Below are 27506 nucleotides of genomic sequence, written 5' to 3'. Positions count from 1 at the left end.
TGCTTAGGAGTCCACATCCGAACGTGGAATCTACTAGTTGATCAAATCGAGGAAGAGGAACAAAGTCCTTCGGGCAGGCGTTGTTGAGATCTCTGAAGTTGATGCGCATTCGCCATTTTCCTCCAGGTTTGGGTACTAGCACCACATTGGATAGCCACTCGAGGAATTATATCTCCTCAATATGGCAATTGTTATTAGTTTGTCTATTTCTGCCTAGATAATCTTGTCTTTCTTAGGCCAAAAATGTCTCTTCTTTTGCTTTACTGGTTTCATGCGGGGATCAATGTTGAGGTGATGAGTTATGACACTAGGATCGACTCCTTCTAAATCTTGGGGAGTCCATGCAAAAGATATCTACGTTACGGCGTAGGCATTCCATTATTTCTTCCCATGTGATACCTTCTAGTTGGGAACCAATGCATGTGAATTTTCACGAATCTCCTGGTACAGCCTCGATATCTATTAGTTCTTCCATTAGCTGGACCTTGGCAGGTGCCCTCTCCTTTTCACCATTTTTTCGGCATCACCCTTTTCGCGTTTACTGGGGGGTGCTTCCTTATTGTGCTCGCTGGAAGGTGCCTCCTTGTCACAGTGGCTAGAGGGTGCCTCCTTGGGTTCTTTATCCCTACTTCTCTTTTGTCCTTTGCGTACAACTTCCACATAGCATTTACGAGACTAGAGGGGGTCCCCTTGTACTTCTCCTACTCCCCCTATCGTGGAAAATTTGATTTTCGCTTCCTTATTGTGCTCGCTGGAAGGTGCCTCCTTGTCACACTGGGTAGAGGGTGCCTCCTTGGGTTCTTTATCCCTACTTCTCTTTTGTCCTTTGCGTACAACTTCCACATAGCATTTACGAGACTAGAGGGGGTCCCCTTGTACTTCTCCTACTCCCCCTATCGTGGAAAATTTGATTTTCATGTGGCATGTGGATATCACAGCTTGGAAGGCGTTGAGGGTGGGCCTTCCTAGAATAACATTGTAAACTGAGGGGGTATCCACCACCAGAAAATTTAATAGGCACGTTCTTCAAGTAGTGCCAGTGCCCAAAGTCAGAGGGAGTGTGACCTGCCTCTTGGGTGGACTACCTCCCTTGCAAATCCGTAAACGGAGGTAGTCACTGCTTCTAGAGGGGTCTCTCCTAGCTGCATTTGGTCGTATGCTTCTCCAAACAATATATCCGCGGAACCCCCTAAATCTATGAAAGTGTGTCCCACTTCGTAATTGGCTAATAGCACAGGATAACTAGAGCATGGTTGTGGAGGCTTTTAGGACCCGAACATTCAGCCCTCCCTAATTGAATGAGGGGGGCATCCTCTGTAGCACCGACATCCCACACTTCCTTTATGGTCATGCTGTATGCCTCTCTGACTTGTGTTTTTCTGGCATGGTGGGAGTCACCTCCAAGAGGTCCTCCTGCAATCATCCGTATGACCCCCTTCCTGGGGGCGGGGGGGTCGTGGGTTTCAGGTTTTTCTTCAAAGATGCTTTTGCATTCTTTGTTGAGTGGAGGTTCTAGGAGAGAGGTCTTAACTTCTTTTCCTTTGTTTGCTTCTTGCTTGATGTAGGGTCTTGTTCCCCGGGCCTTTTCCCAACAAACGTATTTTAGGAGGTACCCATTTGAATGAGCCTTTCTATCTCATTCCTTAAGTGTCGACATTCTTCAGTAGTATGGCCGTAATCATTGTGAAAATGGAAAAACTTGTCAGATTTTGGGCGTTGAGGCTACTCTCTCCATGATCGGTGGTAGGTGAATAGACCTTTTCTTTCAACTACCATGAGGGTTTGGGTGATAGGCACCAGAGAGGGGTATAAACAACATGAATCTTGTGGAAGGGTGCCTTCTTGTCCTTTAACTCAGTGCATTGTTTCTTGAAGGGGGCTTCCTCTCTGATCTCATTCCTCTTCTCTCCCCGACTTTCCTTTTCGACAGTTTGGGAGTCTTCCATGTGAATGTACTTGGCTGTGCGAGCCAAGAGGCATCGAATATCAGAATTGGGTTCTTGGCTAGGGAGTTGAAGAAGTCCCCGTCCAAAAGGCCTTGCGAGAAGGCGGAGGGTACCTCCAAGGCTGCAGCATTGAATCTTTATAGGTATTCCCTCAACAACTAGTTATCCCTTTGTCGTATGGCGAAGAGGCCAAGCTCCCTTTTCCAAAGTTTCCAGCTGCTAGCGAACTGGTGCAGGAACAGGGACCTGAGTTCCTGGATGCTCCCTATTGCTCTAGGGGTAGCTGGTTAAACCATTGCTGCACGGCTCTGGCGAAGTAGTCACGAAGACTCGACACTTGATCCCCTTATACCTATGCAGTAGGGCTGCGTTCTCAAAACACGAAAGGTGTTCTCTAGGGTTAGTTGACACATCATATTCAGCAATAGGGGGGATACAGCAATTCGCAGGGAGCTCATCCGCCATCACAGCGTCCGCGGAGGGGACATCCCGCAGTTCTCTCATAGAATTCCCGCTATCTGGTGCTGCACGTCTTGGAGACCTTTTTTAAAACACTCCAAACGAGCCAGCCATTGTTGGGGGACCTCTAGTGGATTTGCTGGAGGGGACCCTTGTACCCCGGTAGGGGGGCTCCTGTCACAGCAATACCTTCTCCTGGGGAAGTTCCTTCTATTCCTCCTTGAAGGGTGCCTACTCCCAGCATGGGGGCTGGACGAGCAGGGACTAGTATCGCCATCTGCTCTTGTAAGGCTGCTGCAACCACCTGTTAGATCGCGCCCAATAATGTCGGAGGAAGTTCGCCTGATGTATTGTCGGAGGAGGTGCTTCGCCTTGGAAAATCAGCTAATGGCTCCATCACTCGAGGAGACAGCATCGGAGCTGCGAAGGCTGGGGTGGACCATTCTACTGGTGCTAGGGAGGCCTCTGCAACAACCTGTAGAGGCTGATTGTTGCTGGGTACCTCCACAGTTTTCTGCTTGTTAGCAGGATTGCTGGGGATCTCCATAACACTCACGCCTTTAACTTAAATTTTCTATAGACGGTGCCAATTGATGCGTGTAATTTTAGCACGGGTCTAAAGTTTTTGGATCTTTATGTCGGATTTGGGCAAATTGAATGAAGGCTCTTGAGAAAGAGGACCTGCAAAATAAAAAGTTAGCATTTCGATTCTTAAGTTAGTTCCGGATTTAAGAATAGATGAATATAAGAATGAATTACGATCAGAAATTATGATAAAAGTGAGAATTCTGTATGTAAGAGCATGAAATTAGAGTAGTAGAGTAGCAGTAAGAGAAGTTCTCAAGTGTGGAAGGGGATGCTTGCCGAGGGGTACCTCCCTTATTTATAGAGGAGGAGTTCCCCTGTAACAGGGGTCTTCCTGAAGAGAATCGCATGGCCAGAGAGAAAGGTGGGATTTGTGGATAAGGTTCCCCTTTATCCGTTCCTTAAGCAACAAATCTTTGGATGAAGGGGGACTCCTTCTTCGTTCAGACTCCTACTGGGAGATGAGTCTTTTCAAGTTGAAGAGTCCAACCTCTCGAGGGCACCTTCCTTCCTAAAAGCTAGCATTGGAGGCCTCTGAACTGGGCTTCTTCTTTGGGCCATGTTTAACAAAGTAGGCTCCCTTCCTTGACTGGACTGAGGTATGGGGGGCGCCCTTTTAGGCGGAACCTAGTGGGCCTCCCCTTTAGGCCGAACCAAAATGTAGGAGGTCCCCTCCTTGGGCCAAGCATGGTGGCTTGGGTGGGTTGCCTCTCCCTTGGGCTAGTTGGCCTATATTTGGGCCTAACACTTTTTCTTGGGTCAATCTCTTTTGGGCCATACCCATCAGACATAGTTGATAATTTTATACTTTTTTTTTCAAAAATTATATAATTTTATCAAATATTTGAAGAAATTTATAAATTTTCAAAAAATGAGAAATATTTATAATTATTACAAATCTGAGGAGAGTTTATTGTAATTTCTCCTTTTTGTTTCTTTCCTTATCTTTTCTTCTTTTTTCTTGCTTTTGCTTTCTTTTTCCTTCTTCTTTCTCTTCTTTTCAACGTGATCATCCAGAGATCATGAGCATTCAGAAACTTTCTTTCAATCAGTGAAGTTGGTGGGAGAGGGTTGATGAGGTACACAATCAGGAGAGCAATTTCAGAGCTGAAATGCAACTTAGGGTGCTACCACTGTGGCCATACGTTTATAAGGCATGAATGCATCTTCAAGTGCATACAAGATACTGTTAGAATAGGTGACCAAAAAGCCAATTGGATTGGCCTTTATGTAATCTGTTCTGACAATTTCGGTGTACTTATAACATTGTTTATGAATAAAGTGAGTATTCTTTATCCGACAATTGTATTTGTTGTACTTACTGATTATGTTTATAGACTTAACATCACAAAAAAGCCCACAAACTAAATTATACAACTTGTGTAGTTGGGCTGCGCATTGGGTGGTGGCCATGAAACCAACTTCTGAAGCTTAGGTTTGAAACATTCCAAGTCGAGGACCTCGAGACTGAGCATTGAGAGTCCTATTGAGATTTACTCTAAAATTGGATTCATTAAATGAGTGTCGTATTTCATCGGCGATAGACGTTGGACGTGTATGCAATGTTAGTGGCTAGTTGACAAGGTTGTCAAACCGACTGAACTGATTCATGGAAAGTCGTCATATGGAAGCCTTGGAGAGTTGGTCAGTATGACTAGATCTTCCTGGCTCCGATAGTATGGGATTAGTCCTTGGACTTGAGGAACCATGGAAGTTGCATGCATGTGATGGTTGTATCTTAGATTTGACGAAAGATGACCGTATCTTGAATCTGGTCATTACAAGTCTTGTTTGCAATTAGAATATGTAGTGAGGACGGTGGGTTCCAAGATAGAAACTATCACCTATTAGTATATGATAGTCGAGTCTTCTATGCACTCTGAGATGGCTTGTGCTCTTAGAGTCTATGGCCACAACGATTGGTTGAGTAGGGAATGGTTTCCTACGTCAATTAATAGAGCAAACGCATCTTGAATTATCGAGCATAGTATCTATTCCAGTATGGGAATCGACGCCCAATTTCATGCCCTAGACTTAGAGCGGGAGACGGATGATGGAAGGACCGTATCCGTATGGTACTCGGGAGCCTAAATGTTCACGCCAACATTCACCTAGTCTCTAGTACCATGGACCGTTGCTAGAGGGTCACCCATGGTGATGGAAATTTTTTATTAATGGTTAATTAAAAATAAATTACTTAAATTGGATTTAATTTATCATTGTGTTGGACACTAGTTCAAGTTTAGCTGAGGGTGAACTTAAAGAGTCACACACAAATCACTATGAAATTGGTGGAATTAATTTGAAATTAATTCGAGAATAAATGAGTTAATTTAATTGGATTAAATTAATCCAAGGCGAATATATATAAATGATTATATCATTTATTTAGCAATCCATTTGATGGATAGCTCAAGAATTAATTAATTAGATTAATTAATTTTTTAGGCTTAACACCTTTAAATTAATTGGATTAATTTATTAGGTTTGGCTTAATTAATTGATTGGATCAATTAATTAGTATTTGGCCTTCGATTTATTTAATTGGATTACATGAATCCTTGGACTTAGTTGGGCTAAAATTAATTTAAGTAATTATTGTCCAATAGATTTTGGTTGGGCTCGATTTAATTAAATTAAATCGAGCCCGGTGAATATTTGAAGTCCAAACCCATTTGAGGGTGGTTGGAGCAAGTTAATAAGAAGTTGAAACTCCTCATCATGATGAACATGATGGAGAAGTTATTTCATCATGGTTAGAAGTTATATGAATATGGTTGTATAGGTTGCCTTGGAGGCAAACTTAGTAATTATTGAATTTTGAATTTAATTGTATGTGATATACAAAAATACACACATATCCAACATAACCACCTACCGGCACTAGGGGTCACTTAGGATTGGGCTTGTGATCATCCAACAGGGGCGTGCTAGGCTTATTTTTGCATGTGGTAAATATTTTTTTGATGTATGATGTGTTTGGAATGCGTTTATACTCAATCATTAAAACTTTGTCATGCAAAATGTTATATGATGAGGTCTCGGTCACAGCTAACTTGAACTCTCACTTGGATGGTCCAAGTAAATATTAGGCCCAAAATGAAATTGAATCAAATGGTTTGATAATTCCAAGCCTTCCATATACGATAATGTAGTGTGGATGCTACTTCTACCCTTTTGTGGTCTCACGAATCGTAGCTCATTTGGGATAGAAGAAAGCTACACTATATTGTGAACAAATGGAATATGCTCCTATTTCCCTATCTCACGAGTTGTGGGGGGCGACAATTGAGATATTCATTTGGTTGATGGGTTGTGCCTAACGCTGAGTAATGTGATTCACTTGGAGTCTCGGGATCACATGAAGAGGTGAAGCAAAATATCTTTGGGATCTCATTGGAGAGAATGGTAATGGTTACCTCCCACAAAACTTTTTCCTTGTGAATCGTAAAAGCGGAACATGGAGAATTGTGTTTGCGGATCCTCAGCCCACTAGAAAATGGTTTCCCGAAACCCCACTTGAGAATGGTGGGCTTTTGAAGAAATAGTGGGAGCGGTTAATGACTAAAGACCAAGTCTTAACTTGTATTTAATATTATAATCAATTTGCTAATTTCTGTTTTACATTTTGAATCTAGATGTCTAAGAATCCATTAACCATGATTTTGGGGACAAACAAATTTAATGGAACGAACTACAATGATAGGCTTCAAAATCTGAGAATTGTTCTCAATTTCGAGAATCAGACTTACGTTTTGGATAAGTCTCTTCCTAGGACCTTGCCGAAGGGGTCTACATCTGAAGAACATACGTTTGAAAGGTGGCACAAGGACAACCGAAAGGTCCGCAACATCGTACTGGCATTGATGACAAACCATATCCAGAAACAGTACGATAGGCAAGATGATGTCGCGTCGAAAATGCTCCGCATGAAAGAGGTTTATGCGGTTCCGGATAGGGATATCAAATATGCCGCCAGAAAAGCATTTTTTGCCACCAAGATGATTAAGGGATCCTCTGTGCAAGAGCATGGGATCAAGATGCTTTCCCTCGTGTAAAAGCTCGAGGATCTTCAAGCTGGGCTTAATAATAACACGTACATTGACGTGATCCTCCAGCCACGCTCTCCCTCTTACGACCTGTTTGTCGTAAACTACAACATGAATGGGTTTGAGAAGACCATAAATGAGTTGATTAATATGTTGGTCTAATACGAGGTAACAACCAAAAAGTCTGCACTGTCGGTGTTGGTCGGGAAGGTTCCAACCTCTAAAGCGAAAGGAAAGGGGGCCAGACGTTGGAAGAGGAAGAAGGGTACGGAAAATATCGCTGCAACCGCTTTGAGAGCTCCCGTATGCCCCGGTGGGGATGGACAAAGGTAAAGAAGAGGTGAGTTCCAAGTCAATAAGGGCAAATGATGTCCGTATGCATTGTCGGGAAAAGGGCCATTGGAAGAGGGAGTGCCCCCAGCTCCTCTTCAGTGCAGGTACATTTGTTATTGAGGTTAACATGTTAACTAATTCTGCTTCTTGGGTATTGGATACCGGCTATTGAGCTCACATCTGCAATGATTTGCAGGTGTTGGAAAGAAGCAGAAAGCTAAGTTGAGTTGAGGTGGTCCTAAAGCTTGGCGATGGCAAGGCTGTTGCTGCTGAAGCTGTAGGGATAGTCTGCTTAGCTGTTAGTGATCAAGTTAGGATAGAATTGAAAGATTGATATTATGTACCTAGCATGATCAAGAATATTATTTCCATTTCATTGTTGGACAATGTTGGTTTTGAGTTTATGATCAATAAAAATTATTTTTATTTGATGAAGAATGGTTCTTCACATTTGATAGGCAAACTTCATAATGGTCTTTATATCCTCCAACAGCATAATTTCGTCGTGACTGCTCAAAACAAACGTAAAATGGAAAATCAAGAAAAAACATAGATCTGGCATACAAGGTTAGGTCGCATCTTTCAAGATAGGATTAAAAGATTGGTATACTCAAAAATTCTAGAGATTGATGATTTGGATCACCTACCAGCCTGTGAGTCTTGTCTGAAAGGGAAGATGACCAAGAAACCTTTTGTAGGACAAAGTACGCTTCCTAGTGGTCTGTTGGATTTGATCCATTCAGACGTTTGTGGCCCACTAAATACACAAGCCAGAGGTGGATTTTCCTACTTCATAACCTTCACCGATGATCACTCAAGATATGGTTATGTTTACCTAATGAGGTACAAGTTTGAGGCCTTTGGAAGGATTAAAGAATTTAGACTTGAAGTTGAAAACTGAACTGGCTGCAAAATTAAAACCCTTCTGTCAGACCGAGGTGGTGAGTATTTAAGTGAGGAATTCTTAGATTACCTAATAGAGAATGGAGTTCTCTCTCAGTGGACTCCTCCTGGAACGCCACAACTTAGCGGTGTCTGGTTCGGTCCATGATGAATTTTACCAAACTGCTTTTATCCTTCTGGGGATATGCTCTTGAGACGACAGCCAAGTTGTTGAACATGGTGCCTTCTAGGGCCGTGGCCCAAACGCCATATCAAATATGGCATGACAAGCCTGCATCCTCAAGTACTTGAGAGATTGGGGTAGCCCTGCATATGTCAAGAGACTAGTGGGAAGCAAACTAGACTCAAGGTCTAGTTTGTGTAGATTCTTGGGTTATCCTAAAAACTGCGGGGTATTATTCTATGATCCCTCCGAACAAAAGATTTTTGTTCTCGTGAAACGCAGTCTTCTTGGGAAAAGGTTTTCCAGTAGATACACAATGTGAGGAATTGCTCCTTGAGGAATCCAGTGAGGCAACACCTCAAATGGATGTAGTGACATCATCTGCGCCTATAGTTCCCACTAACAATGTTCCTGTCCTCCAAAGGTCAGCCAGATTGTCCCAACAACTTGAGAGGTATGGATTTCTGGATTTGACTGGTTAATTGGATAATGATCCAAAGACTTATGGAGAAGCGATGTCGGACATCGATTAGGAAAAATGGGTTGAGGCCATGCAATCCGAGATGGACTCTATGAGTTCAAATAAGGTTTCGATGTTAGTAGAACCACCCAAGGGTGTTAAACCTGTTGGGTGTAAATGGGTCTACAAACTTAAACTTGGAGCTAAAGGAAAGGTTACTACCTTTAAGGCCAGGCTTGTAGCAAAAGGGTATACTCAACGACCTTGGGTTGATTTTGAGGAAACCTATTCGCCTGTAGCCATTGCCAACTCCATTTGGATTATGCCCGATATAGCTGCATGGTATGACTATGAAATATGGCAGATGGACGTGAAAATAGTTTTCCTTAATGGGTTTATTGAGGAAAATATCTATATGGATCAGCCGGAGGGGTTTCACATCTGTCGGAGAAAAGCAGAAGGTCTACCACTTCTAGAAGTCCATCTATGGTCTCAAATAAGCTTTTTGAAGCTGGAATATCCATTTTGATCAAGTCATACGGGGTTATGACTTTGACCCTTGTGTATACAAGAAGGTCAGTGGGAGCTCAGTTTGTGTTCCTAGTGCTTTATATGGACGACATCTTGCTCATTGGTAATAATGTCAAGATGTTAACCAATGATGTCAAGATGTTAGGTGACACTAAAGCATGGTTGTCCACACAATTCTCCATGAAGAATTTGGGTGAGGCTTCCTACATCCTAGGCATCAAGATTATCCGGGATAGATCTAAAAGGATGTTAGGAATGACCCAAACCTCGTATGTTGAGAAAGTGTTGAAGAGATTCAAGATGAAAAACTCCAAACGAGGATTCCTTCCTATGAGGCATGGGGTTAAGCTGTCCAAGAAGCAGTCTCCTAAGAGTTATGAGGAGCTTAGAAAAATGTTTGACATACCCTATGCTTCAGCCGTAGGCAATATACAGTATGTTGTGCAGTGCACAAGGCCAAATATCGCTTTTGCTTTGAGCGTAACAAGTAGATATCAGACATGTGTCGGTAAGGCTCACTGGACTGCAGTTAAGACCATACTTAAGTACTTGAGAAGGACTAAAGATATGTTCCTGGTTTACGGTGGTGGAGAGTTATTTCTGGAAGGCTACTACGCGCTAGCTTCCAGTTTGATGAGGATGTTGTCAAGTCTCAATCAGGGTTTGTATTCAGGCTGAATGGTGGTGTAGTGGCTTGAAAAAGTTCCAAGCAGGATACCACAGCGGATTCCACCAATGAAGCTGAGTACATAGCGGCTTCCGAAGCAGCTAAGGAGGCAGTTTGGATGAAAAACTATATCCAAGACTTAGGTGTAGTGCTTAGAATTGCCAAGCCAGTGGTTATCTTCTGTAATAACAACAGGGTTATAGCGCAAGTGAATGAATCGAGATCTCATCACAGAACCAAGCACATTCTTAAATGCTACCATCTGCTTAGAGAGATGGTGGGAAGAGGTGATGTTCGGATGGATCGAGTCACATTAGCAAAAACTATAGCAAATCCATTGACCAAGCCGGTGTCACAGATTGCTCATGCTCAGCATCTTGGAAAGGTGGGTTTGAGAATAATGAGTGATTGGCTTTAGGGTCAAGTGGAATTTTGTTAGAATAGGTGACCAAAAAGCCAATTGGATTGGCCTTTATGTAATCTGTTCTGACAATTTCAATGTAATTGTAACAATGTTTACGAATAAAGTGAGTATTCATTATTTGGTAGTTGTATTTGTTGTGTTCACTGATTGTGTTTATAGGCTTAACATCACAACAATGCCCACAAAATAAATTGTACAACCTATGTAGTTGAACTACGCATTGGATGGTGGCCATGAAACCAACTTCTGAAGGTTAGGTTTGAAATGTTCTAAGTCGAGGACCTCGAGACTGGGCATCGAGAGTTCTACTGAAACTTGCACTAAAATTGTATTCATTGGATGAGTGTCGTGTTTCAGCGGAGACAGCGTTGGACGTCTATGCAATGTTAGTGGGTGGTTTACAAGGTTGTCAAGCCGATTGAACTGACTCGCGGGAAGTCGTCGTATGAAAGCTATGAAGGTTTGGTCGGTATAACTAGATCTTCCTGACTCCGATAGTACGACATTAATCCTTGGACTTGAGAAACCATGGCAATTGCATGCATGTGATGGTTGTATCTTGGATTTGACGAAAGATGACTATATTTTAGATGTGGTCATTACAAGTTGTTTAGTGCAATTAGAATATGTAGTGAGGACAGTGGGTTCCAAGATAGAATCTGTCACCTATCAGTATATAACAGTCGAGTCTCCTAAGCATTATGAGATGGTTCATGCTCTTAGAGTCTGTGGCCACAGCGATTGGTTGAGTAGGGAATTGTTTCCTATGTCAATCAATAGAGCAAACACATCTTGAGTTATCGAGAATATTATCTAGTCCAACGCACGTTGCAGTTTTTCTAAAGAAACAAAAGGTAAAGTTTCATATTATGTTTCTATACTTTTTGTTTCATCCTCTAGCCACATGTCTAGTATGTTTATATGGTTATTATTATGCTTTTGACAAACACCGAAAGCCTGAGAATTTCAAAGGGAACACCCCTTTGAACCGATTTTAAATTTTTTATTTCACGCTTCCATCTCATTCTCGAGCCATATCGATTCTTTCAGTGGTATCAGAGCCCGGTTCGGTGTTATGGCTTTAAGATTAACATGATATTATGTGTTGAGCATGAAAAACGTATTTGATTTGCTTTTGGAAAACATGTTTTATGACTTTGAAGCATGATTATATGTTTCAAAAAATTTATATTAATTTTGCTTTTAAATTATGGATATCTATGCATTTTTTGAAAATTAAATTTTCTGTATATGCATGATTTTATTTTAGTTTTAAATTGCAAAAATTAAAAAAAAAATAGAAAAATGGAGCACTACAGCCGTTGCTGTCCTGCCGGCCCTGCGCGTGTCGGCAGGGCGGCAGAGTATAAGCGCATGCCCAGCGCGTTCGCGCGCGGCACGTATGTGGAAGCCTTGAAGGCTTAGTCGGTATGACTTGAATTCTCTCGTGTGATAGTACTGCATTAGTTCTCGTACTTGAGGAATTATGGCAGTCATATGCATATGATGGTTATATCTTGGATCTGGCGAGAGATAACCATATTTTCAATGTGGTCGTTATAAGTCTTGTCCAGTGTAGCCGTAGTATGTAATGAGGACGGTGGATTCCAAGATAAAATTCGTCCTCTGTCAGTATATGATAGATATGTCTCCTATGCGCTTTGAGATTCTTTAGACTCTCTAAGTCTGCCTTAGCGATTGGTCGAATAGGAAATGGTTTCCTTTGTCGATCAATAGAGTAAATGCATTTTGAGTATTCAGCATAGTTGCCTAGCCTAGGATGGGAATCGATGCTCAATTCTATGTCCTAAACTAAGACCTGGAGATGGTCAATGGAACGACCGTACCTGTATGGAACTTGAGAGCCTAAATGTTCACCCCATCATTCACCTAGCCTCTAGTGCCGTAGACTGTTGCTAGACGGTAACCCATAGAGACGGACGTTTCCCAATAATAGTTAATTAGAAATAATTAACTTAATTTAATTTAATTAATCATTTGTGTTGGACACAAAGCCTAAGTTTAGCTGTGGGTGACCCTAAAAAGTCACACACAAATCACAATAGAATTGGTAGATTTTTGGAATTAATTCTAAAAGAAATAAATTAATGATTGGATTAAATTAATTCAAGAAAAATATAAATTATTAGATCATTTATTTGAGAAAATCCAGTGGGTGGATGGCCTAAGAATTATTTAATCGAATTAATGAATTTTGGGCTTAATATCTTTAAATTAATTGAATTAGTTTATTGAGTTTGGTTTAATTAATTGATTGGATCAATTAATTAGTATTTAAATTTATGTTTATTTAATTGGATTAAACAAACTTTTGAATTTCTATAAGGTTTTTAATTAATTAGATTAACTTGAAATCCGTGGATATTTGTTGGATTTGATTTAATTTGATGAAAACAAGACCAATCAAAATCAGTCATGGCTTGAAATCCTAGTCAAAGGTTGAATGCAAGCTGAAGCAAGTTGAGAAGGAGTTTCAACTCCTCCACATGAGAAGGCCATGATGGCTTAGTTGTGGATATAGTATGTGTATGTATAGTGGTTATCTTATAGATAACATGTAGTTTTGAATTTAGAATTGATTCTATACACTACACACATGTTTTTTCTCAACTCTTCGGCTTCACCACCAGTAAAGCCACGAAATTTCCCTCTTATTTTCTCCATATTTTGAGTTTTTCTTGAATTAGATTCAAGTTAGGAACAAGAGAAATACGTATACACTAATCAGTAGTGTAGTTAGGTTTTGTTTCTTCCTTGGTCTAGCTTCTACCTAGCTGTATATCTAGATTTGTTTTCATTAGTGTGGTGTAGATAAACTAGAGGGGTTCTAATTTGGATTCTAAAGTGAAATGAAAAGAAACGAAAAGGGAGACAATGCTTGTTGCTGTTCTACGTAAGAAAACGAAAAGGTAATGTTTCGGTTTACATTTCTTGCACTTTTTTGTTTTCTCCTTTAGCCACACTCTAAAGCATCTTTCATTTGTTGTTATGATGTGTTCGAAGAACACCCAACGCTTGAGAATTCAAAGGAAACACCCCTTCAAAATCGATTTTAAATTCTTTTGTTTTACACTTCCACCTTGTACCCAAGCCATACAGATTCTTTCAATTATTCAATATAACAATAAAAGAAATTGGTAGAACAGATTACAAAACAACAGATCAGATTGGCTTTTTAGTTACCTTTTTGACAAAAATATTATCTACTATTGTATAAGAAATATATAATTTACACCCCGTGATCTTTGTAGGGTGGCAACGAGTCGAGCTCGAGCTCGAGCAAACTCAACGAGCAACCAACATAAATCAGAGCTGAAACAACAGAAAAATCACCAAAATCGCACAAAATCTAAACATTAACATCACGCCCACTTTATAAATCTAGATTAAAGATAAATCATTCTCAGATTTAAAATTGAAGCTTTAAAACACAGATAGAAAGGGAGAAATGAGAAAAATGAGACTCGTTGCTGTCCTCGTTGCCGCGGATTTGGGGCTAGGGTTTTAAGAGAAATGAGAGAAATGAGAGAGGAGAAATGAGAGAGATGAGGATAAATGAGAGAAATGATAGAAAGAGAAAGAGAAAGAAAGAGGAAGAAAAAGGAAGAAACGAGAAAGAAAGAGAGAGAAAGAGATGGGTTATTATTATTATTATTATTATTATTATTATCTTTTTAAATTATGGAATTAAATCATCAAATTTTTATATAGATATTAGTTGAAATTAATATATGTTCACAATCTGTAAAATTTATATATTTATAAATGTTAGTATAACTTTAATATAACTATCATCTTATATTGTTGAACAATATGAGTTAGTTGTGCCATCAAAATTCAGATCAAACCGTCAGATATGATCAAATTTACAGAAAAATACATTTGGTAAAGTTTTATACTTATTGGATATACAGATTTCGAGATATCGTATTCGAAACATAAGAGTAATTATTCAAGACGGTGTATCGTTGAATCAGGCCATGTGATTTTAAATCATACCGTTTGATATGATCTAATGGACGCAGTCTTGTATATATTTAAATTTAATATGAATCAGGCTGGGTTTTATGATATCGTAATTATTGATTAAACTTTTTGATCTCATTATATTTTTTGAAAATTACACACCCCTTAAATATTAACATCATTATACAAACTATCCCTATTTTTTGGCTATGAAGAGTAGTTTTATTTATACAAAAGACATGGGTAATTTGTGCAAAAAAATCATAAATCAGAGAGTGTAAATGTAATTATCCCAAAATACACTATACTGATAAAATTTGAAATTTGATAGTAAAATATAATTAGCATAGTTGTACGACCTTGCAAGAGAAATCAATATTGATACCATGGATATGTCTAATTTTATTAAAATTTTAATTTGCAATAGGTAATAAATGTTAAGTATAAAATCATTTCACATCAATAAAGTTAAAAGTTAAAGATTTTAGGAAATGATAAGTAAAAGAAAAATATAATGTATACAGAAAATAATATAACGAACATAAAATTAAATTAAAAAAATTACAAATAGACATAAAAAGAATCTACAAATAAAATATGATCAATTTATTTTTAAATTGAATTGTTTATAAAGAATAAAACATTAAGGGAATTTGACTAGTTAATTTTATTTTAATATTGTATATTTAAGTATTATATTTTTCTTTTGCATTAATTTATTTCATAAAAAATCATTAAATATAATAATTAGTAAATATGAAATGTAAATTTTTAAGGATTATACTTTTTATTTAACAGTATCAATTATACTAGGTGAATTACAATAATACAATTAAATGGTTTTGTCATGAATTGAAGCAATTATTATCAATTGTTCTGAAAATATAATTATATGTACTAATGATTCAATGCTATAAATATAAATAGAAGTATGAGTTTGATATTTTTTGTAATTAATAAGTAATATGTTCACCTTTAAAAATATATTTCTACATATGCAATGTATGTGATATTTTTTTAGGATTTAATGTAATTTATCCCATATGATATTGTAAATAAGCAAATTACCCTCCTATAAAAATAAAATAGCAATTTACCCTCATGTATTTTTAAAATGCAACAATTTACCTCCCTTCCTCCCGGTCTAAGGAGGTAAATTGCTTTATTTTAAAGAGTAAATTGTTATTTCTTTTTATAGAGAGTCATTTTCTCATTGCAATATCACAGAGGGATAAATTGTATTTTTTTCAATTATATGACGATATAGACGTGTGACAAATGTAGTTTAACTTTCAAGAAAAAAGTAATTACAAATACCTTGTGAAACTTCGAAAAACGTATGGGTTCAATGAATATGGATTATCTTCAAAGCTTGGGCCGAAGAGAATGATAATCTTGAAGGGCACTTGCAAAAAAGGCATTAGTACTCCGACGATCAAGCTAGTAATGGATTTAAAATGGAATAACGCCAAAAAGTAAATACATGTGATTGAAAATTGGAGATATGATGAATAAAGTTGGTGAAAAGTGCAAGAACACGTGATAATGTGCTTGTCGAGTAATTAAAGAATATTTAGAGAGTGAGAGATAATTTAAAGAGTAAGAGAGGTGTAAGGGACGTAAGGGGTGTCGTCCAGAGAGTGAGAAAGGTCTCAGAAAGGTGTCCATCGTATAGAGGAGTAAACCTGTATTTATAGAGGGTGGTTCTCTTTTGATATTACTCTGCATGTTTCCTCCATTTTCGAGAAAAATGGATAAAAGTTGTTTGGATAAGCTATAATCTGTTCTTATCCTCTATTAATCTTGTTGTTGAAAGTATATCTCTAAGTTAAGGAGAATCCTTTACTTGCAAGGACTTCTAACCACCAGGGAGTCTTCCTAGCCAAGGAGTCCGGGATTTTGAAGGGATTTCCCTCATCTGTAAGGAGTCCCAGCCGTCATGCATGTCCTCTTTGCTAGGGCTAATGTGGTTCCAAAGTGGTTGGTAACCTCTGAGTTAATGAGGTGCCACGTGGGAGACTAAACTGCCATATGTATAGATCTTTTGTGATGAATGTTTTGACCGGCTTTGATCATGATCTGAGTTGGGAAATGTTTTGGGCCTCCTCCATTTGCCAATTTGTTTTATGAAGACACCCGCTAGAGCCGCCTGTCAGGTCCTCTTGGGCCTCTCATTTTATTCTTCCTTTCTGATCGCTTGAGCCTCTTTGGACCAACTTATTTTTATGCATATCACTTTGAATGAAGTGTGTCTGGATTTGCGAGGAATCCTTAATTTACAACCCTCACGCCATTTCTTAGCCAAATCAACAAGGTCTGGTCATAAGTTAAGTAATTTTCACTTACATTGTGGAAGAACATTGTGAATTTAGTGCTCCATACAACAAAAATGCAAGTTAAAATACGTGCACCACTGCACCTACCATGAAATAGAAATACGTGTTTAGTTTATTCTAGTCTCAGAAGAGATCCAAACCCATACATTACATAGCATAATTTAAACTAAGATTTTCAATTCATACACTGTTTGCAGAGCAGAAATGCAAATTCGGTATATTGAAGACGGAATAGATCATTAATATCCCAATGCCCTCTGAGAACCGAGCCTCCTCTTTCGAAGGCGCTCAGCAATAATAAACGCAAGCTCCAGAGATTGTGAGGCATTAAGCCTAGGATCACAGTGGGTGTGGTAGCGGGAGCTCAGGTCGTCAAATGTTACAGTCTGTGATCCTCCAATGCACTCTGTAACATTTTGCCCTGTCATCTCCAAATGCACTCCTCCTGGGTGGCTTCCCTCTTGCTCATGCACGTCAAAGAATGCTCTCACTTCCGCCTGATGGAAGATATACATGGTAAGAACAAAAGACAGTGGCTTTCTAGTAACATGATAAATGCAATCATGTGATGCTTTATAATTAGTTGATGCCTTGATGGTGCCAATAGAGACCCTGCTTATACTATTAGCATCTTAAACGATGGACCAAATGTATCATGAGAGAGAGAGTTAAGAAATACAAGTACCCACCTACAAAAGAGGTCACTGTCACAACCAACTCAACGATAAAGACGCACAACAACCAACTGCAGAAATTGCATGCTAAAGAAGTTGGATTCATTATTTTGTTAATTGACTCTCTCTGGATACCTTAACCACCTTATTGGTTTCCTTACCAACAAATATTAAAAGCTAGTAAGATTCTCCACCCATTGCTCTGTAACTTCCTATCTTTAAGATGATATAGTAACAAGCAGCTTGAATTAGGATATATTGATAATTTCATACATGGGAATTCTAACCCAAACTGGGTTTGGCCGAATTTGAACCAATAATTGGCAAGTGAACTACTTTTGCCGTGTGATTGGTGTACAGTTCAGGGAAAGTGGCCAATCACATGGAAAATATATCACACTTGCTTTGTGATTGGATCGGCCGAACTTGGTTTGGGTAAAAATTTTCTGTCAAATATATGATATATTTGATGAACGTTTCAGTAAATCCCACAAAAAGAGCAAGAAAATAGGTGCTATTTCTTTCAATTCTTAGCTTACGTTATGCATAAGGTAAAACAATGCATCTTTCTTTCATCAAAACTATCCTATATTAATTGTTTCTCATGCAAGGGATGAAAGCAGATTTTGGACTGTGAATATGTAGCACAATGCAATTAGCATCCTATTAAACTAGTATTGTTATTGATATACATGCTGCTTTGACACATAATAGGACTGATCAAGTAAATTACCCTGATAGAATCGAAGGGGCGAGTTTTTAGACCACAAGGAGCTTTGATGGTGTTTCCATGCATAGGATCGGAGACCCAGGTGACAATCTGCCCTGCCCTGCGGACTGCCCTGATCAAATGAGGAAGCTTCACCCTCATGTTCTCTGCACCCATTCTTGTAATGATGGTAATTCTTCCTGGTGTGTTTCGAGGATTCAAAATCTCAATGAGTTTGATAAGTTCATTTGGATCCATCTTATCACTCACCTGAGAAACACAAAAATTTGGGTTAGCAGCAAATTACTAGGCCTGAATTAACTCCATGAAAGATGCAGTATTTCGGAAGGAGATTACGGAAGGAAATATCAATGCCCAACAATCACCTTAATACCAAGGGGATTGGCAATTCCTCTGAGGAATTCAACATGGGCTCCATCCAATTGTCTTGTTCTTTCTCCAACCCAAAGGAAATGTGCCGAACAGTCATAATACAGGCCAGAAGTGGAATCAAGTCGAGTGAGTGATTGCTCATAAGGCAAGAGCAAGCATTCATGGGATGTCCAAAACTCGGTAGTCTTCATGACAGGATGATCCATTGTAAGTCCAGCAGCTTGCATAAATCCTAGGGCCTCATCAACTCGATGAGCTAGTTCCCGGTACCTGAATTGAACCCAAACTAATCATATCGCCAACTATATGGATAACCTGGTATATTAACCAGCTTTCTGTGTAGATACAGCACTTGTCTCAATCATCATAGCATCAAGCACAGCACAGGAAACAAGTAAAAGTATCACACACTGGAAAAGCTAAATATGAAATAAAAGTTCTTCAAAATGTTGAGAACTGCTTTGTATGTTAAATGTTAAGCACCAAACAATCCAGTTCTTAAGAGAAAGTTTTCCAATGATCAGAACTTCTAACAAAATTGACTCAATGATATCAATATAGCAATCAACATACCTATCACCCTGCTCGCTATGCTCTGTGAAGTCTAAGTTCCACTGAGTAACCCTCTGCATTGCGGCATATCCTCCAGTGGCGAACGCCCTCAAGAGATTCAGAGTAGCAGCAGATTGACAATAGGCCCTGATCATCCTCTGAGGATCAGGGATCCTCGACTTTGCATCAAACGCATCTCCATTTACATTGTCTCCCCTGTAACTCGGCAACTTCACACCATTATTCTCTTCAAATGGATCTGACCTCGGCTTCGCAAACTGACCGGCCATTCTTCCTACCTACTTTTTCGAGCACAAAAATTTCCAAAATGATTAGGCCGATAATGATAAATTAAATGCTTTTACAATTAAGGCAAAGAACTCGGAATACCTCTCTACATGTAAAGAGTGTAATGCGTTTAGAACAACAAAACAAGAAAGACACATCCAATGTCAAAGTGGAAGGTAGTCAACAACCAGAATCTAATTTCCCATCAACACAGAGTTAAAAAAGACACCTACAGCCCATATCTGATTATTCTCTAAACACACTCAATGAGTCATAAATAAACAGGGAAAAAGGCAGAAAAGAGGAGGTATAAAAGCAAAGACCTTGATGACAGGCATCTGACCACCAAACATCAGAACAGCGCCCATTTGGAGGAGGATCCTGAAAGTGTCTCTAATGTTATTGGCATTAAACTCCTTGAAGCTTTCCGCGCAGTCCCCACCTTGCAGGAGGAAAGCGTTCCCCATTGCGGCCTCACCGAGGCGTTCCTCCAGGCTCCGGGCCTCTCCGGCGAACACAATCGGAGGAAAAGCGTCGAGAGTCCTCAGCACCGACTCGAGATCCTCCGCATTTGGATACTCCGGCAACTGAAGCGCCTTCTTCGATTTCCAGCTGTCTAATGCCCATTTCTTAGGAGTCGCCTTCGTTTCTACCGTTGCCGTGGAGGCGGCTGACGTAGAGGCGGCTGCGGGGACAATGGGGGTAGGATTGGAAGAATCGGCAGCGTGCACGGCTGAAATGGGTTTGGCGGTGGATCTCAGCGTGAGCGAGGAAGGAGCGGCGTGGAGAAGAGATTGGGTCTGAGGAAGAAGAGAAGACTTGTTGGGAAAAAGAGTGTTGTGGGCGCTGAGAGCCATTGCTGACTGAGGTAACGAATAAAGAAGGACCTTCACTTTTTTCTTTTATTTAATATATTTTAATGAGAAAAGTAGGTTGATATCTGAAGAAGAGGAGGGAGACGCAACTGAAACGGGGGGTTTTATAAATCAGGTTCAGGTAGGTATTTGTGTTTGGTAGGATAGGTAAGACTGCAAATGGGGCCCAGATTAATATTTTGTTGGTAAATTTGTAATATAAATGAAATTTAAGGTGTATTCTTTCTCCAAATACTTCATGGAGAGTATTTTTTGTATCTTATACTTTTTCTTTTCCTACACCAAATATGTTTTTGGTAAGTTGGTAAGCGAGAACAAATTTAAGGTGAACTCTTTCGATAAATAGCATTGGGAATTTCACAATCTATACTGGGCAAAATTGCATGCCACACCTGTGAAATGCAAAGATTGCTAAAAACCTACTTATACTTTGGAAATGAGTTGTATTTTGACCACATGGATATGAAAAAAAAAGAACCCATATGAAAATTGTAATATTAAAAAATCATCTTTATGTTATGAATAATGACTTACACTGTCCTCGTCAATCAAATTTTATTTTTTTTAGAAACAATGATTAAAATATCCATTTTGGTCAACTTAGTTAACCTAGGCCTATTAAAATATACCTCTAATATATAAATTTTATATAGAAAAAAAGAATTTAGCCCATTAAATATGCTCAATATTAAATTTAGTTCAATAATTATGTCCATTTTTTGTAAGTCCATTAAGTTTAAAAACTGATGAAATTTAGTCTTTTAGTAGCCAAAATTTTGATTTTTAACAAAAAAACGACATGGTATGCCAATTGGATATTTTTTAGAGGGTTTTTAGTCCTATGTTGCTTTAGAAAATGAGTTGGGTGACTGTTGGATATAATTTTATTAAATAAATTATTATAATTTTTATAAACAAATTATAATATTAAAATTATAATTTATAAAAATAAAATTTATTATTTAAAAAAATAATAATCAACCCCCGCCGCCCGTTACTGCCCCTGAAGAGGGGGCAAAGGCGACGTCGTTGCCCTCTTAGTGATGCACGACTACGATCACCCTCACTGTTGGGCCACCGTCGTTGCCCAAGGGTGAGGGGGCGACGGAAGGCGCGACCGTACCCTCCTCTGCAGGAGTGGGTTTTTTTTTTTTTTAAATTTATTTTAATTATTTTAATGATGTTATTAAAATATAATGAATGACATTTTTAATCAATTTTCAAACTTTATCATCATTTATATTGATGATGTCTTAATCTTCTTTAATAGTATAGAAGACCATTTCAAGAATTTAGTAATTCAAAATAGTTTAGTAATACCAAAACAAAAAATGAGTATCTTCCAGACTAAAGTTAGATTCCTTGGACATCATATTGAAAAAGAAAAAATTATACCCATCAATAGATGTATTGAATTTGCAGATAAATTTTCTGACAAAATAATTGATAAGACTCAATTACCAAGGTTTTTAGGTAGCCTAAATTATATAGATCCATACTATAAAAATCTTGCTCATGATACAACATTACTATACGATAGACTTAAAAAGAATCCACCAGAATGGACTAATGAACATACTAAAGCAGTTAAGCTAATCAAACAAAAGGATAAATCATTACCATGCCTAACCCTTGATAATCGTAATTAGAAGAAAATAATAGAAACAGATGCTTCTGAAACAGGATTTGGAGGAATACTAAAACAAATTGATAAAAATAAACAAGAATATTTAGTTAGATTTTATTTAGAAAAATGGAAGACAACCCAAAGAAATTATGCTATTGTTGCTAAACAGGTTTTTGCCATTGTCAAATGTGTTTTGAAATTTCAAGATGATTTGTTAAATAAAAAATTCACCATTTGAACAAACTGTTCTGCTACTAAATTTATATTTAATAAAGACTTTAAACATAATGTTTCCAAACTAATGTTTGCCAGATGGCAAGCACATCTAACCCCATTTAATTTCACTATTGAGCATATTTAAGGAAAGATTAATAGTCTTCCTGACTTTCTATCAAGAGAATATATTGGTGGAAATAAATCTTGATGAATTTGGAAATGAATTGTTTAGAGGAATAAATATCTCCTCTAAAATTCAAAACATTTGAACTGAAGAATTAATCAAAGGGAAAAACTTTTTTTTTAATGGAATACATTGGCATGTTTATGAATTAAAATTTTGGGATGAGCCAATTGAATATAAGGCAAGATTGAAGAGAGGCCAAAAAATAATTATGAAGCGAATTGATGAAACCAAGAAAATTATTTCAGACATTCTCATTCAATTTCAAGATGCAGATATCTCTGCCGGAAATCGTATTAAACAACTTTGGAGAGAAAATTTGCTATACCATCAACAAATTGCTGGTTATTGTGCTGTCTAATATATTATTTTTATTTTTCAGGAATGCTTCCTCAAAGAGGAAGAGGAACAAACACCTCTAATCAAAGGGGAGGTAGATTTTGGCTAGGAGATGTAATACGCCATGGTAATAAATCACTAATTAGAGAAAATATTTCTAAAATTGAGAAATATGATAACATTTTTAAAGAAGAGATGAGCTTTTCGAATAAATTTCTTGAATTTAAAAAAGAACAGAAAATATTAACAGCTGATGAACCATCATCATCCTTAGCGTTGTATGCAAAAACACTACAAGAAGATGAAGATGAAGTGATTAATTATAAATTCAGTAAGCACTTTGAGGTAATAATACTTCTTGAAAAAAATTGATTTGAGATGGAAAATTGATCCATGGTATCTAATGAAAAGATATCTAGATGTTGCGTCACTCACAGCAGAATCATATAAACCAAGAGTACATTTTGAAGGTATTTTAAAGCCACTCAAAGTATTGAATTAATCACATATTCTCCATTAATGGTAAAGAGTTTAATTATTCAAAGACAATAAGTAAAAGATTCATCACTACTATAGAATGGGAAATTAACCCATTAGGTGAAAAAGAATATATTCACCCAGAATAAAAACAATCCCATAAAATTTAATTATTGGGATTATTTTGAGGCATTTAACAAAATCTTTCTCTATGAAAATTATAAGAGAAAACACACATGGTGTTTTAAAATTTGTCCATTAATCTTTCAACAAGAAATACCAAATTGGGTATTTTAATAGTGGATAACTTTTGGTCCATCAATCTCTATTCTCCTTGAAAATTTCCAAGAATATTATACAAAATGGGTGAATTACTCACCAAGGATTATCCAGGGAGAAAAATCGAGGAAATGGATTGAAGGAATGGCTTCCCTCTATTTCTTTGAAAAATGGATTTGAAAAATGGCTGTCAGAAGTAAGAATTACCCTACAAAAAATCCGTGTATTAAGAGGAGATATTGCTCAAAATTTTGGAGCAAGTTAATGTAGATTGATCCTGAGACCAAGAAATACTATGGTCAAGAAATTATCAATTAAATGGAGGAAAAGATATAAGAATACAAAATTCTTGCTGAGAAAGAGGAAAACCAAGCTCTTAATCCCTTTGAACATATTTATCAGAGGATCTTGAATTAAAAGGGAGTCATCATGAAAGAACAAATAATTGGAGAATAAAATGCAGAAAGATCTCAAAAAGAATTTTTCAGGAATTGCATCTCCAATGAAAATCTCTTCTAAAGACGGAGAGAATAAATTTTCTTGTCTCGCAGGAGAATTTCAGGATGCATTTGAGAACTTCACTCAGGAAGACCTCCTTGATAATTTGTTCAAAGAAATAAGAAACACTTTGAAGGGAAAATAAAAAATAGAAATTTCAGAATCTTCGTAAGCACAAGACAACCACAAACAATCAGGATTAGGGTCAGAAGAGGGCAGTTTTTTTCAAGATTATGAAAAATGAAATGACCAGTAAATGGCAGATGAATTCAAAATTTTGACTAATGGACACGTTTCAGCAATGAGGCGACACTTGGCAGATGGCAGGGCTTATTTTGCACAAGGAAGAGAAGGAAGTACATTTAATTCTATAAGTTTTTCATATTTATATTTTTGCACTTTCATTTACTTACTTTCTTATATTTAGCATAATGCAATGCTAAACAACTACTGTTGAATTATCCATAACAACAGAGATAGCAAGGTAAAAAGAAGAAAAAGAGTATTTTTTATTACTGAGAAATATAAGGATATATTGGATGAAAAATAAGAAAAAGACACTCTGGGTCGTTGAATTAAATTACGGGTATGAACAAGGTCGGCTTTGCAATTGCTGCCTGATTTGCCATTTTATTGCGTTGTTTGGGCCTTTGTGCAACATTCTTTGACTAAAACTCATACCTATTAGTTTAACGAAATGTAAAAGGCTCACAACTTTGTCTTTCCTTGATTATCCAGTTTTTGTTATATCTATCATTATAAAAAATATTCTTTTGTTGCATTCTGCCTACATGGTTGATTTTTCATACCGCCTACATGGACGGATTTTATTGTGATTTTTTGTTTCTTTTACCTTCCGCCTACATGGTCGGTTCTACATACCTCTTACATGATCGGATTGAAATTTTTCTATAAAACTTTCTATCCTCCATGGCTTAAGGCCATGGTTCCTATAGTATCAGAGCCATGTTATTGATGTATTGGATAATTCAGTAGTATTTTTTGTGCTTCATATGCAGTATATTTGATTATAATATTAATCATGTGAAGAATGCTAAAAGAGAGGAATATGAGCATCCTAAAATTTTAGATCTATTAAATAAATGGACAATTCTTAAAGTAAATCCTATACTAATTTATAATTTTCGAAGATTTGACTTTTGAAAAATTCAGCAGGTAATAAAAACTACTGAAAAATCTATTGCACTTGATAATGAGGAAAAAGTAGTAAAACTTTTAGATGCCATGAATATAAGGCATTACCAGAAAGAATATAACCTTCTATATATAGATCTTATACAAATAGCCTTTATGCCTCTAATATTAGAAGGTTTACCGGAGAGATTTTTAGCTTCTTTAAGAGATGCTAGGAATTTAGACTGCGAAAAATCTCTAATAGGGATAATACAATATAGTCTGGCCTATGGACCATTATTTTTTAATGTTTACTAAAATTTACAATTATCATTTTCTAATGTAAATACACTTGATGCATTGAAATTGAATGTTTAAACACATGGGTATAATTATGCACCTGGATCAGAATTAATATTTATATGTTATAGAATATACTATAAACTTCCTCAAACACTTAATCCTAATTGTAGGACACAAGATAATAAATCTCTTGAACAAATCGTATTTTATGAAATAAATTTACATAATTCAAGAATTAATACTAGGAGACAAATAAAATAGAGCGAAGTAGAGTTTTCGGAATATTGGATAATTGAGAAAGAGGTCCCCATTAGGAGTAATACTGAGAGCACATATACGAATTGCAAAATCTGGCAGAAAATGTCATAATAGATTTTGTTAATCAATCAAGGTATTTAAAAAGTAATTCTTCAAAATATTCTACTATGTTTTGCATTTTACCAATAGAGGTAACAACCCCATCTAGAGCATCCACATCTCAAATCAAAGAAGAGAGTAGTTTAAATGATTCAAATTATAATAAGGTTGAAGAAATAAGAATGTAATCAAATAATATTGTTAAATGTATCTCTAAAGATCCCAACTTAAATAAAGAATTAACTTCAAAAATAGATTTTTGTTTATAAATGAATATGGCAGATTTAATTGATTTTGAAACAAAAATTCCATTAGTAAATCGTACGCATATCTAAAATGTGATGCCCCAAAAATAATAATATATATAATTGGGGGATTAATTGATAAATTTTTATAAACTTTAGTTAATTAGTAAATAAATTATGGGTCATAATTGAAATATAATAACACTTGAATGAATTAAATTGAAGTTCGTTATAATATTTTGGGACAATTTATATTAATTAAGAAAATTAAGAAGGACGTAAATGATATTTTAAGAAAAGTTTAATCAAATAAATAAAATAATAATAATATTATATATATATAATATATACTATTTAATAATATTATATATATATGAAAGAAAGAAAGAAAAAAAAAAGAAAAAAGAAAAGACAAAAGGGTTTGGGGGTGGCCCCATCCCCACATATATATATATATATATATATATATATGTAAGTTGAATAATCTGCAAGTTATCAAATTGCAATTTCCATTTCTGTTTCGGCAATTCGCGGCGGAGGTAAGGTTTTTATTTTATTTTTTATTAATTTATATAATAATATTATTTGATTAGTCCATTTATTAAATGTTGATTATATTGAGCGATATACCATTTAATCGGAATATTTTACGAGTTTGATTATTTAAAACAGTGTCGAATTAAATATCAAATTGGATATAAAAATGATATCGTTGGTCGATTAGATTGTTAAATTTATTAGATTTGGGTATTACTATAGTTAATTTATATAATTCCATCGGAATTATTAACCAAATACGCAATTATATGTATTATTGTTCAATTAAAGAGTATAATAGCGAGAAATTGATAGAAAATTCATAGAAATATTCCGAAAATTATATTTAATAAATGGTATGTTAATAAAGAGGAAAAATGAAGATTTGTACTTTGATAGAAATGAAATATTAAAGAATTAGTAGAAATTGTACGGATAATATTTAATATTATATTTAAAAGAAATTACGATATTCTCGATATATTAATTGTATGTGGTATAACTCATATTTAAAAGAAATTACGATATTCTCGATATATTAATTGTATGTGGTATAACTCATTATAGGATACGGGGGGTGAAGTGAAAGGACTGACAATTAGCAATTGAGTAGAAAGAAACATTGTAAGATCGAGGTAAGTAAATAATTAGTATTATCTATATATGTATCTTTATTTGTGATTTTACTGTTATCTGAATTTGTGGTTCATGCTGACATGGATTTATCTGAAAGTACATGAGTGATGGATGATTTGATTTGATTGACGATATTGTGTATGTGGAATGAGAAAATACGTTGGAATACTATGTTTGTTGTTTGACGTATTATGGAAGTATGAAAATGAGAATGAGTTAATATTTTTTTTACGTTACTAGTTGCTTACAAGAATGGTGATATGTGTAAATGAGGGAGTGTTGGAAATTGAATATAATTGTGTCGTGAATACCCCTTGATGTGTTGAAAAGCCTATAAGGC

The 27506-nt window shown here is 36.6% G+C and overlaps 1 protein-coding gene across 1 annotated transcript; it reads right to left on the bottom strand.

Moving 5' to 3' along the window:
- Nucleotides 16864-20430, bottom strand: LOC105165939 (phospho-2-dehydro-3-deoxyheptonate aldolase 1, chloroplastic). The gene is made up of 5 exons (XM_011085090.2): nt 19783-20430; nt 19193-19470; nt 18613-18889; nt 18251-18496; nt 16864-17340 (listed from the first exon to the last, which is right to left on the bottom strand). The coding sequence occupies exons 1-5, from the start codon at nt 20314-20316 to the stop codon at nt 17083-17085; spliced, it is 1593 nt and encodes a 530-aa protein (XP_011083392.1). The 5' UTR covers nt 20317-20430; the 3' UTR covers nt 16864-17082.

The sequence above is a fragment of the Sesamum indicum genome, linkage group LG7 (genome assembly GCF_000512975.1).
Source record: "Sesamum indicum cultivar Zhongzhi No. 13 linkage group LG7, S_indicum_v1.0, whole genome shotgun sequence".
Taxonomy (NCBI): Eukaryota; Viridiplantae; Streptophyta; class Magnoliopsida; order Lamiales; family Pedaliaceae; genus Sesamum; species Sesamum indicum.
This window is presented reverse-complemented; position numbering and strand designations above follow the sequence as displayed.